Source organism: Rhinolophus sinicus, chromosome 17 (assembly GCF_057876585.1).
Source record: "Rhinolophus sinicus isolate RSI-liver-muscle chromosome 17, RSI-T2T, whole genome shotgun sequence".
NCBI classification, from domain to species: Eukaryota; Metazoa; Chordata; class Mammalia; order Chiroptera; family Rhinolophidae; genus Rhinolophus; species Rhinolophus sinicus.
The window spans coordinates 55829400-55841428 of NC_142517.1; the positions used below are offsets into that span (position 1 = coordinate 55829400).

The following is a 12029-nucleotide window of genomic DNA, read 5'->3' on the forward strand; positions in this document are numbered from 1 at the left end:
TAGGTCAGGCTCGATGTAGGGGAAGCAAAGCTTTGAACTGAATGAAAACACAAAATGTTCATTTATAATACTTGGACTTGTCCTATCTGAAGATGAGATCATTTTAATGCCTAGAATTCACCAGGAAATGATCTGACTGTGGGATGACCGAGTTTGTAGGGATGACAAAGCAATAGCGTCTGAAGGCAGAGGGTAAAAACCAAAGAAAAATAACCGTTTCCTGACTCCATTTCTCAACTCCATCAGTCTACCCTGAGTCCAGCCCATTTACCGAACCAGCTGCATCTTTGTGGGATAATATTGGAGAAATTGCTGCCATTCTGATTGAATATTATGCTTTTGATCTATTACCCTTTTGAGACCTTTTCCTCCCACTGGTAGCAATGATCCTGCCTTGAGTCATTCCAAGTCTCCCACTGAACCTACTCAGAGAAGAGAGGTTAAGTTTAACAGGATGACCAACTGGCATGAAGATCAACAAGGTATGGCCACGGGAAAGAGCAAAGTATACCCACTGCCATAGGAGTCAAGTTCACAACCAGTAACATGGTATTAAGTGTGTAAAACCTCAAAATAACTCGCTCAAGTTCATCTAGCAATTCTGAGGCAAAGCTAGGACTACCGCCCATGTTTTTGGATTTCTACTCAAACAATCTACTTGTAACACAGTCTAATTCTTGTCAAGGGCTCACTGAGTTAGCCAGCCATCACGAAAGAAGAAAAAGAGGATAGATGCAGCGTGATATCATTCATTTTGCAACGAGTGCTTATAGTGTGTGATGTACTGTGCTGTACATTTTATATGCATTATTTTACCTGATCCTCACAACCCTATGAGGACAATTCATGTGAGAAAATTATTCATTTCATAAATAATTTGCCAAAAGTCGCAGCGAAACAGAGTGATGGAGGATATCCATGGCCTTCGCCTCCATGCTACTGACTGCTAGATTAGCTCTTGGAGCTTCCTGGTGTTCTTTTTTTATTTTCTTTTTAGCATTATTAGCCATGTTCCCAAGTAAAAAAATGCAAATTACTTAAGATATCCAGCATTTCAGAAGCAATATCATTGATTCAAAATTATCCAGTCATGTGAATACTAATAACATGTAGAAAAATATTTTAATAGTCTGTGAATAGAAATTTCAACCCTAAGAGTCAAAATTGATATTACTTACATCTCTAACACTGGTAAATTTTGTCATTGGGGTGATATAATAAATGACTTCAATATCAGTTTCATGTTTTAAGATGCTACATGAAATTCTCACAGTTATTAATATCCTGCATTGCCTGCTGTTTTACCTGTGATTTTTCAAAACACTTTCATTGTTGAATAAAGAAAAAAAGTGACATAGTCATTACTCTCTGTTGAGGCAGTCACCTTTCTCACTTATTATGAGTTAGCATCAAGCCCTGAGTTCCTTGCTAGGAAATACTTTGTCAGTGTCGTCTGCAAGGAAGGAAATGAGCAATCTCGTTGCTGTAAGCCACACCTTGCTTTTGAAAGAATTCCACTGGAATAAAACGCTAGCATCTGTTCTCATATATCAAAGACTTAGCAAAAATCTGGTTTCATGTCAACATGAAGTATAGCTGAATAATGGAAAGTGACCTTTGGGTTTTAAAGATTTTCCTTTCAAGATTTCTTGTACATTTTTCTATGTACAAGGCACAAACCTACAAAGAACTCAGAATATATTGACAATTTTATGAAGCTAAAACCTATTTGCTCTCAGGATATTTTAATGCCAAGTCTGAGGACCTCACGCATCAATTTACTCCCAACACCACTTTCAAAAAATTCATAGGTAATAAGGCTTTAGTAGTTAAGGTGCATCTTTCTCAGAAACTCTTATGTGCATAAGCATTTCTAGAATGTCATAGATAAATACAGATAATACAATTTATTTTGCTAAAGAGCTTACTTGTTAAACAGACCGTCAAGGTAATGGCTATATCTTGCACGAGATACTGGTAATTCCCAAAGAGTTGTAGTTGCTGAAAAATAAAGAAAAGTAAATATAAGTGTTGTTTCTGCCATTGTGTTATTTTCATCATTGCCAACACTTTTTAAAAAGTAATCAGAAGCAATAGTTATTTTTCTGTCCTCTTTAGGAAGAAAGTGACTTACCTAAGGTTTTTAGCATCTCATTGGAGAGAATGAAACCAGATCACTATTTTCCCAGTGTTTAACGTAATCCCACATTACCAATGAGGATCAGTCATTTGGGAAACAAATCCTATTGGCCACTGCAGTTCAGGCAGCTATAGTCTCAGTCTGGACAGTTGAATTCTTACTATAACTCCTCTGGGAACTTCAAACTTAAAATCTGAAGGACTCAAACCACTCAACAGGTGTTTCTCCCCATCCTCACTTATGGATTGAGTTCACACCATAGTTCTCTTGGAGTCCATTCATTTTCACAAATTGAACAAGTGCCCTTGCCCCAAGTAAATGCACTGCAGACTTCAGACTTGTATATCTGCCTTTTTAAGATTTGTATAGCAATAGAACTTCTTTAAAGTTCACATTTATAGAGCTGGAAGTATTTAAATATAAACGCCAACTTGTTACTCTCCAGGAACTTGCCTTGTCATACCATTCGCAGCCAGGTCTGTTTCTCTGCTGCATTGCTGTTGAGTGAGAGCTAAATTATAATCTGGTTCTGAACATATTACAGACCAGATTTATGCAAATGAAAACTATTTCTGGCCTCTTAAAGGGTGAACCCAAGGCCCAGAAGTTTCTGGGTGAAGGTCCTTGGGGAACATTCTTACTTTGGTCAAGACCATCAGACCGAATGGCTTCAGAGTGGACTATGGTTCACTCTGTCTATGAAGACTTTTGAACTGAAGTTCTGCTTTCCTATTTTTCTGAGAGGATGCAAATGGTTCCTCAGTGTCCCTCTCATCTTCCAGTTCTTGCTCTGTCTTCTTTACGTTTCTCTCTCATATTCTTTTCCCTCATTTTCCACTCAGGTTGGTAAAATGAGTATGCAGGGTGAGATGGAATAGAGAGAAATTTTCAAAGGCAGCTTTAGCTTTCATTCTAGGAGCAGCTTTCATAGAACTATGAAGAACTTTGGGATCAGCCAGCCTAACTTCCCAAAGGCAGATAAAGGCTTGGTCAAGAACAAAACCTAATTTGTTTTTAGTGCTAGAGGCAGAACTTGAATCCAGGTTTCCTGACTCCCAATCCAGGTCTTGTTTCTATCTACCTGGTTGCCTCTTAGCCCTTTGTGTGTGTGGTCCTTGCCAGCAATAGCATGCCTGTGGTCCTCTCGTTCACCTCTTAAATGTCTCAGAAAAGCAATAAACTAATTTTCTCCCTGAAGCGATCCCTGAGCCTGTTGGGTCATTTCATGTAGAGCAAATTATGAATGAACTAATGAAGTGTACTTTCAACCTAAACATATTTCTCCCATACAGCTAATTAATTCTTAAGTGTTTATTTTTAGCATTTAATTTCAAAAGTCTCTCTTTTTTTTAATTTTTAAAGAATTGCTAATCTTTTACTAGTGACATATCTTAAGTGTATATCCATTTAAGGCAGGTTCAGAAGTAAAGATCCTGTATAGGAGTTTTTCTAGCTTTTGAGTCCTTCACAGTTAAATTCAACCATTTCTCTTTCTTTTTATCGCTTCTTCGTCTTTTGCCAAAAATATTCCACAGTTGGTGACTGATCCATTTCCTGCTGAGTTATATTTAGGCTGTTCTGAAGCTCTCTTTATAATCCAAGTGAAAAAATAGAGGCTTGAAGAGGTCAAGTGTCTCAAGTTATCTAGAGAAAAACAACACTCCTAGAAAACTGAGCCCCATCTATTTATTTCTAGCTCCATGTTTCATGCACAGTTCTACCAAGTTCCCAATTTGTAGACATCTATTTTGAAAAATGTCATTTATTTATAAAACATTAAATCCTGTGGAGGAGCTGCACCCAAAAGAATAAACCAGGGATATAAATGCCATTAGAACTAAAAAGAAATTATTTTGGTTCATACCCAATAGAGCAGCGATGTACCAATAAACTGGATCATGCCGTACATGGTCAAGTATTTAAATACCCCAAAGGATGAAACCAGAGCAGCTCGGCCTTCTCTGTTTCAGAAAAAATAAAAATAACTGGTTATATATGATACAAATCTCCCAGTCACCTTTATATCTCAAATGGAGTTTAATTTTTAACAGCTTATTAATATACATTCAGTTAACCACTGATTCATTCTCTCAATTATTTATTGAATTACTCACTCACTGTTTATTCTCTCCTTCAATCAGTACCTCATTCATTAATTCATACACTCACCTTTATTTAGGGCTTACGAGGTACCAGCATTATGCTAAGAGTCATGGAGGATACAAATAATCAGGCCCAGTCTTTATTTTCAACAAGCTTCCAGTGGACTAAGAAGTTTAACAGGAACATTATAAACACACTACATTATGATAAGGTGTAAAAGGTGAAGTGTTGACTTAACTGTGACTCATTACATCCTAACAACACTTGCTTCCTGAGAATTGAACAGTGTGTGTTCCAGAGTCCCTCTGAGACTTAAAGCTAAAGGATGGGTGCTCCCGCATTTTAGGAAGTGTGGATGTGTTTCCAATATTTGAGATGAAATGGGTTTTAATAGCTTTAATACTTCAGGAAGAATCCAGGGTAATAACCTGGGCTGGTGTGGAGATCAAAAGAGATTAAGACAACAGTAAACATTGCAGCTTAAAAAGTAAATATCCCCCCCTTTAAAAAAATTCTGTTTGAGCTCTTATTTCTGTAACTGAGACTTGGTTGGGCAATGAATTATGACAGGACAAAGCAAATGAAGTGAAGTGATAGAGCAATGGGGGAGTGGGGCACTTGGCACACAACCCTTCCTGCAGCCTCCTCCTGTCCAGGCAGAAGCAAATCCACAAGGGAGGTAGCCCACATCCTCTTCATTTCTGGTCCCCAGTGACATGGACACTGCACTGCTCAAAGACTTTTTCAAGATAACAGGGACATGAGAAGGAAAACCTAAAAAGCCAAACTAATAACCACTTGCCTCGGGCAAGATGAGAAGGTTTGAGTGGGAGATGGGCTAGGATGCTGTGAGCAGATGTTTTCTAGCGCGCTGTGAGGCACCGCCATTTGTTTTCAACACAGAGGGTGGAGCAAAAGACAAGCTGGGGCAAGGCACGCATGTGAAGCCTGGATGTTTTCTGACATAAACTTTGTGATTTTGTCCTTTTCTTCTGCTGTTGTCTACATGTCCCCCATGTCCCCCCCACCCCGGAAAAAAAATTAAGACACCCAGATTCAAAGAAAAGTGCAAAAACCCCTTGTAAGTAAAGCATAAAGGACGTTTGTATGGACCTTCAAAATTACTGCTATAATGATTATGAATTTTAAGCAGCTCACTCATTTATTTGTGCATTCTACAAACATTCATCCAATGCTCTGATGTGTCCAGCTATTAGTGCTAGGCACAATGATACAGAAATGAATAAGGAACAGTCCTTGCCCTAACGCACTTGAACTATAACAAGTGCTTCACAGGATAAAAATGAAAACCTGTGGATCTGGACCTATGCATCTAAAACTCGACCTTATCGCCCCCCTGGAGGATGTTTTCTGTGGAATAAGCATGCATCAAGGAGAGCAAGGGTGCAATGAGCCTAACAGAGCTGAACCACATCTAATTTTACAAACCTATGAAATATAACAGCAAAGAGTTTCTACCCTGAAGTCTTATTCCACCATCTGCCACTAGAGAAATTTTACATCCTGACTTGTATTTTAAAACAGTATACTGCATTCATAAATGCACCAGGCCACATGCGTGAGACAGAGCATCTGAAGTTCAAATGCCATCGCCTTTTGGATGTGCCACGCAGGCACGTTGTATAATCATCCAGGAGTTTGAACTTCCTGTGCAAGGCCTCCACACCTGGTGCTCCAATTTAACCTCCACAACTCCCATCTGAGAAGCCTTCCAGCCCAATTAGGTTATTGGGCCCCAGCACTCTCCAGTTAAGACCCCATTTCTAAACATGTCTCTCCATTTCTCCCACCTGGCATTCACTCCCACTTTCTTTCTGTTCACAGATGTCCTATCCATCCCTCAGGTTGCAACTCTCCTAATGAAGCCTTCCCTCTGGCTAGAGTTATCGTACTGAACTACTGGAACAATTCCTGTATTGTGTAGATGTTAATTTATTTAAAGCTCATGTATTGTGCACTTCTCATTAATCAGGCATAAGTTTCTGCTTTGTGATTACATCTATATCTATCTATAGTCTTTACTGGAATGTAAGTCCTCCAGGGCAAGGCTCTGTCTCATTCTTAACCCATCACATTTCTAGGCACAATATTTAAAACGAGCTCCAGGAGTGTCGATGATGGAAAGCATGAACTAGGGCGAGGGTCCTGAGGACTCCAGTTTTGTCATCATCATTACGTGAACCAGATTTAGGCGATAGATATAGTAAGAAAAGAGCTTGGAGAGACTCCCCAAAAGACAAATCATTAAAACATAATGTCTGATTGGCTAGGGGCGAAGAAGAGGAAAGAGTTAAAATAGCTCAGAGCTTCTGAGCCTGGATGACGGACTCCAAGGACCAAATGGTCTTCAGAAGCAGGGAACCTGGGAGTCAGGAAGAGGTGTGCTTTAAGGCAGAGGAGGTGTTTGTGGGTGTGGAAGGACACAGGCACAGCCACCCAGTGTTCAGGGAGCTGTGTCTGGCTGTCTTGCTGATGTGCAGCCAGACAGGGTGTGGAATTTCAAGCCTGGCACTTTTCAGCGATTCCTGCCAACAGCTGCCCATTCAGATGCACCAGTGGATACGCTGGAGAACACCATGGTGGACTTTTTTGTATAAATCTCAAGATTTGGTGATGTCTTCTGGGCCTTTGGCCATGAAGATGGCCAAAAGTTTCCACACAAGTAACAACAGGAGATTTGGGAGACATAACACTACTTGGGGAAGCTAGGTGATGAAATGTTCCCTTTCTGCTTCCTCAAATTCTCAACTCCTTAGAGAAAGGTTCCAGTGAGCACCCAACATACAAAATAAAGGAGAGAAGAAGTAAGAAAAGCAATTATTTTTTAAATACCAACTCTAGCTTTCGGCTGTCCATATGACACAGTCATTTATCCTTTAAGGCTCAGCAAAATCACTTGTTTGTGGCTTTTACCAGCATTCTCACGCAGCACTAATGGCTCCCTTAATTGGTGCTCCAATAGCACATTATCTGTACCTCTGTTGTGACACTTATCACTAAATTACAGTTGACTTCTGTCCAGAGCTGGACAATGAGCCCATCAGTCATGTGGGTGGAAGACGAAGAAGTGGCTTACTTGATGAGATGAGGCACACACTCGATGTTGGCTGTTTTTGAGGTGAAGGGGGATGCCACAGATGCCTCCTGCTCTGACAGGGAAATGCCTGCATGAGCCATTTTCAAAGCCTGGAATGATAAATCCATGTTACACCCATGCCTCCTCAGGCCAGGTTCTAACTATTCAAATACCACGAGGCTATTCTTCACATTACAGAGTTTATAACGCTGTACCTGTGACCCCTGGGTCTCTTTTTATGCTGTTCCTCCACCTGGAATACCCCCTCTCCCAATCCACAAAGTCATCAACTAAAGAGGCAACAAATAAACAATGATCCAGAGGTAGAAGAGTGGTGTGTGTGTGTGTGTGTGTGTGTGTGTGCTCGCGTGTGCAGGCATATGCATGTCTGTGTGCACGCATGTGTGTGTATTGGTTGTGGGGCATAGATGTAATAAGAAAATGAAAACAGTCATTCAAGAAATCTATTAAAAAGATGACAGCATTTGGATGGACATTTGTGGGTGATATTCAGCATCACAGTTCTTACACTTAGCAAGCCATCTTCATGGACAATAGGAAAAGAGATCCAATCCCCACCTCTCCCTAGGTTGCCGAATCCAGTCAACCAGCTAACTGCCAGGAAAAATATGGAGCATACAGAGTCTTCACTGGGGACAGGGACTTCGTCACACTCATTCCAGGACATGTGTTGCCTCCCTGATATGAGGGCTAATTCTTCTCTCATTAAGACTGAAAGCCATTCAGAGAGTATAGAGAGCAGACAGTGAGTAACAGAGAGACCAGCAAGCCCTTAATCCTACGAGAATTGTGTGGGCATAAAATAAGATTCTTCATTTCCACAGTTCTGTAGAGCTACAAAGTACTTGTATACCATGGTCAGTATATACTAAATTCCTGGTCAGTAAATATTAGAGTATTTTCTTCTTCCTCTTTTCTCTCTTAATATCGTGTATTTCTATTATATAATTTAGGACCATCTACTTTATGTTAGGGTTATTTTATGCATAATTCTTTCCCTACCCAAAAACAAAATCTTTAGGAGAAGAGGCTTTATCCTTTTTAGTACCTGATATCTTTGTTTTATTCTAACCTTCACATAATTAATAGGCATGAGTACCCATTCTACATTTTAAGTAGTAGACTAACAGCTTCTTTTCATGAAGCATAAGGCAGAAAAATTCATAATAGATCTCTCAGTATGAACATAGATTTTTATAGAACTTCGAGGAAAACATTTAAGAATGAAGTAAAACAAATACCTGTATCTTAAGTATCCAGTAGATTTTGGAAATACAAAGGAGTCCACTGTACTTCTTGTTCCACGCATTAGCTACTAAAATATTTTCTTATGTTCATAAATCTTCTAGATAAACTATTTCAACCATATCTTTAAAACTTAGATTGTAAAAAATGCACTGCCTTCTATTGTGTATGAGAAGTAATCTGCTGAGAATAATTCAATTTAAGTTTTGCTGTAGTATATAATAACCAAATTGTTTCACCTATAAACACATTAAAATTGTTAAAGATTTTCCTTCTGTTGGTTCAGTCATCAATTCAAATGGAGACTGCAACCCAAAAATCAGGAGAAGGCTGAGACTCAGAAGGGCAGCCGTGGAAGAATTAGGGAAGATCACCAAGAGCAAAGGTGTGTCATTAGAGACCAAGGCTAAGATCATCCACACCCTCGTGTGCCCACTTACTATGTACAGATGTGAAAGTTGGACAGGGAAGAAGATTGATAGAAAAAAAAAAGATTCATTTGAAATATCGTGTTAGAAGAGAGCCTCACAGATAGCCTGGACCGCCAGAAAGATGAACAAGTGGGTGTCAGGGCAAATTAGGCCTGAAACACCGCTGGAGGAAAAATGACAAAACTGAAGCTGTCCTACGTCAGGTGCATCATGAGAAGGCAAGATTCTTTGGAAAAGACAATAATGCTGGGAAAAACAGAAAGCAGCGGAAAAGAGGAAGACCGAATATGAGATGGATTGGCTCCATCAAAGAAGCCATGGGTATGACTCTACAGGAGCTGAGCAGGGCTGTTGAGGACAGGACATTGTGGACGTCACATGTTCATGGGGTCTCCAGGAGTGGGGGCGGACTCACAGCATGCAACATACACAACGTCACTGGGTGTAAGAATTTGGGGGTATAGCCAACTTTGAAAAACTAACCCTGGAATAGAAGTTTGGCGGGAATAATACAATTTACATATAATTCAAAAATGTAACCCTCAATTTCAAACTTTTTCTTCACTAAGACTTAACCAGCTGTGTGACTTCAGGCAAAAAAAAAAAAAAAAAAAAAAAAAGGAATTTACTTCCCTGAAGTAATTTTCTTATTGATAACATGAGAGATTTAAACCCGCTTGTCTTGTAAAGCCCCTCTGGGTCTGAAATAGGGGAGCCTAAGTAGCCTTCCCTTGTCATCATTATTCTAGGTGTTGTCAGAAAACAGCTGAAGTGACTCAGATTCCTCTCCACTTCCAACCCACACTCAGGTAGAGTAGAATATAAACAGCAAAATAATCAAGTGATTGTTGGCAGAAGGGTGAAGAGACAGACCCCAGGAGACTGTGGGGACCCCAAGAGGGATATTAGTGAACTGACTGTATTAGTAGAAGTAATTTGTACTCACCCCACAGTCATTAGCTCCATCTCCACACATGCCCACATAATAACTGGGGGGGAAAGGATAAGAAAAATTAATGGCTTAACGCCTCACTTGAAAAGTTTCCATCATAACTAACTCACATATGGGTTGTATATGCATGTGTGTACGAGAGAGAGAGAGCGAGAGCGAGAGCGAGAGCGAAAGCGAGAGAGACAGAGAGAGAGATCTGAACACGTGGAATTAGGCTTAAGGGAAATAACTTGACAAGAAATATTCCCAGAGGAATAAGGCATTGTATTATTTAAATCGTTTCAAACAGTCACATGGAAATGATAGTGACACTGCAAGGTCGTCCACAAAGATGATCACACACTTCAGAAGAAGTCCTGTTCGATTATATCCACCAAGGCCAAGCTTAAGAGTGCACAGCCATTATCACAGCACTTCTCCCAGAAGCTAATGTACAGATCATAACCTAATCCATCCATGTTTTGGTTGCTGACTGCTACTGAGAGTTTAGAGTTCAGACACCAGGATGAGAAACATTTGGGAAATAGTTTAACGGATATAACTAGAGATATATATACACATATTCTTCATGCATCTTAGAGTGAAAATGAGATAATATGCTCCCATTATACCAGTTTGATGTACAAACACAATGACATAAATAAGAGTAAATATTAAAAGCTGTTGCCAAAAAAAAAGGAATTTCTGATTCAAGATACACTCTGTCTCCTATTGTAAGTAAACAATACATTATAGGTATTGATCAATGACAAAACTGTTAAAGACTCAGCTGTAATTTTCCAAAAACACATGAAATAAAATCAATACATGGAAAAGTAAAATTTGGGGAGAATTTCCTTATTATTACTTGACAAAGAAGTGGCCATTTATATAGGTCAAAAATGATCAAGTGTAAACAAATTCATATGGTTCAACCTAATATTTGGCTAGTGTATATGAAAATCACCCTATACACATTTGTATGCACTCATATACATATCATGACTCTGCACATTTGCTGAAAACGGCTTCCTTTCTTCAGGCTTAAAGCACAGCGTTAGTCTCTATATCACACAAAGAATCTTTCATGTTCTAGTGTCCTCTGAATTCAGAAAGAGAATTCAGACAACTGTATATACATTGCCAATGATAAAGGCATAAAAAAGGAAATTAGAAAATTGAGATGATAGCTCATTTTTAGACAGCATGTATCTTCCTGAATTGATTTTTCCTTAGGGGAATATAGCTTTTCAAATTTAAACATTTAAGTTGGCAAAATTCCCCAGGCATTTGGGAAGGGTAAAATTACTTTCATCAGCCAATATCATATAATGACCATATAAGTGAAAAAGTCATTTTAGACCCACACTCAAGGCAGTATAGCAGTTAATAGGCAGGTTTTGAATCTCTCCCAAGAATGCTTAGGCAACAACAAAATGTAATAGTAAAAGGCAGTCTCCTAATTTTACGTAATACTGGAATCAGCAATTATCTCAAGTTTCACTATTCTCTCTGTGCCTTTTCACTTTTCAGAAATCTGCAGCCCAGAAATTGTAGCATTTCAAGCAAGTAATAGGTAGGCCTGGTCTCAAGAAGAATGGTTTCACTCTGACGTGATTTGGTTATCTGTATTTTTGAAGGAGATAAGGAAGGACTTTTTTTTTTTTTCACTTTGACCTCTATACCCATCCCCTGCCAAGGCCAAATACAGTGAGAATGCCAGTCCACCTCTTTCCTGGAAGACTTGAAATTATTCACATATCTTCTAATGAACCCACCTCAAAAAATTCTGGCTGATAACTCACACACTTCCCCACTTTTTTCATTCTGAGCTATAGAAGCCCCTACTATTTCTATTCTCTACATCCAAACAGGCAATCTTCCTCTAAAATATGCCCTATGGGCCACAGAATCAATGCTCTCTGGGGTAGAAAGCTTCTAAAATGGTCCTTAGTGATCCCCACCTCCTGGTACCCTTGACGTTGTGGAATGAGCTTCTTTGAGCGTAGGCTGGTACTAATGACAGGCTTCTAATGAAGAGAATATAGCCAAAGTGATGAT

At 39.3% G+C, this 12029-nt stretch overlaps 1 protein-coding gene across 2 annotated transcripts in view; it reads right to left on the reverse strand.

Moving 5' to 3' along the window:
- The window catches only part of ATP13A5 (ATPase 13A5), a 100492-nt gene that overhangs the window by 22309 nt on the left and 66154 nt on the right, over window positions 1-12029 (reverse strand). For both annotated transcript variants that reach the window (XM_019723136.3, XM_088794412.1), the window contains exons 22-25: window positions 9984-10026; window positions 7341-7450; window positions 4005-4101; window positions 1929-2001 (exon numbers count right to left, since the gene is read on the reverse strand). In XM_019723136.3, coding sequence (XP_019578695.3) covers window positions 1929-2001; window positions 4005-4101; window positions 7341-7450; window positions 9984-10026 — 323 coding nt within the window. The remainder of the gene's footprint in view (window positions 1-1928; window positions 2002-4004; window positions 4102-7340; window positions 7451-9983; window positions 10027-12029) is intronic.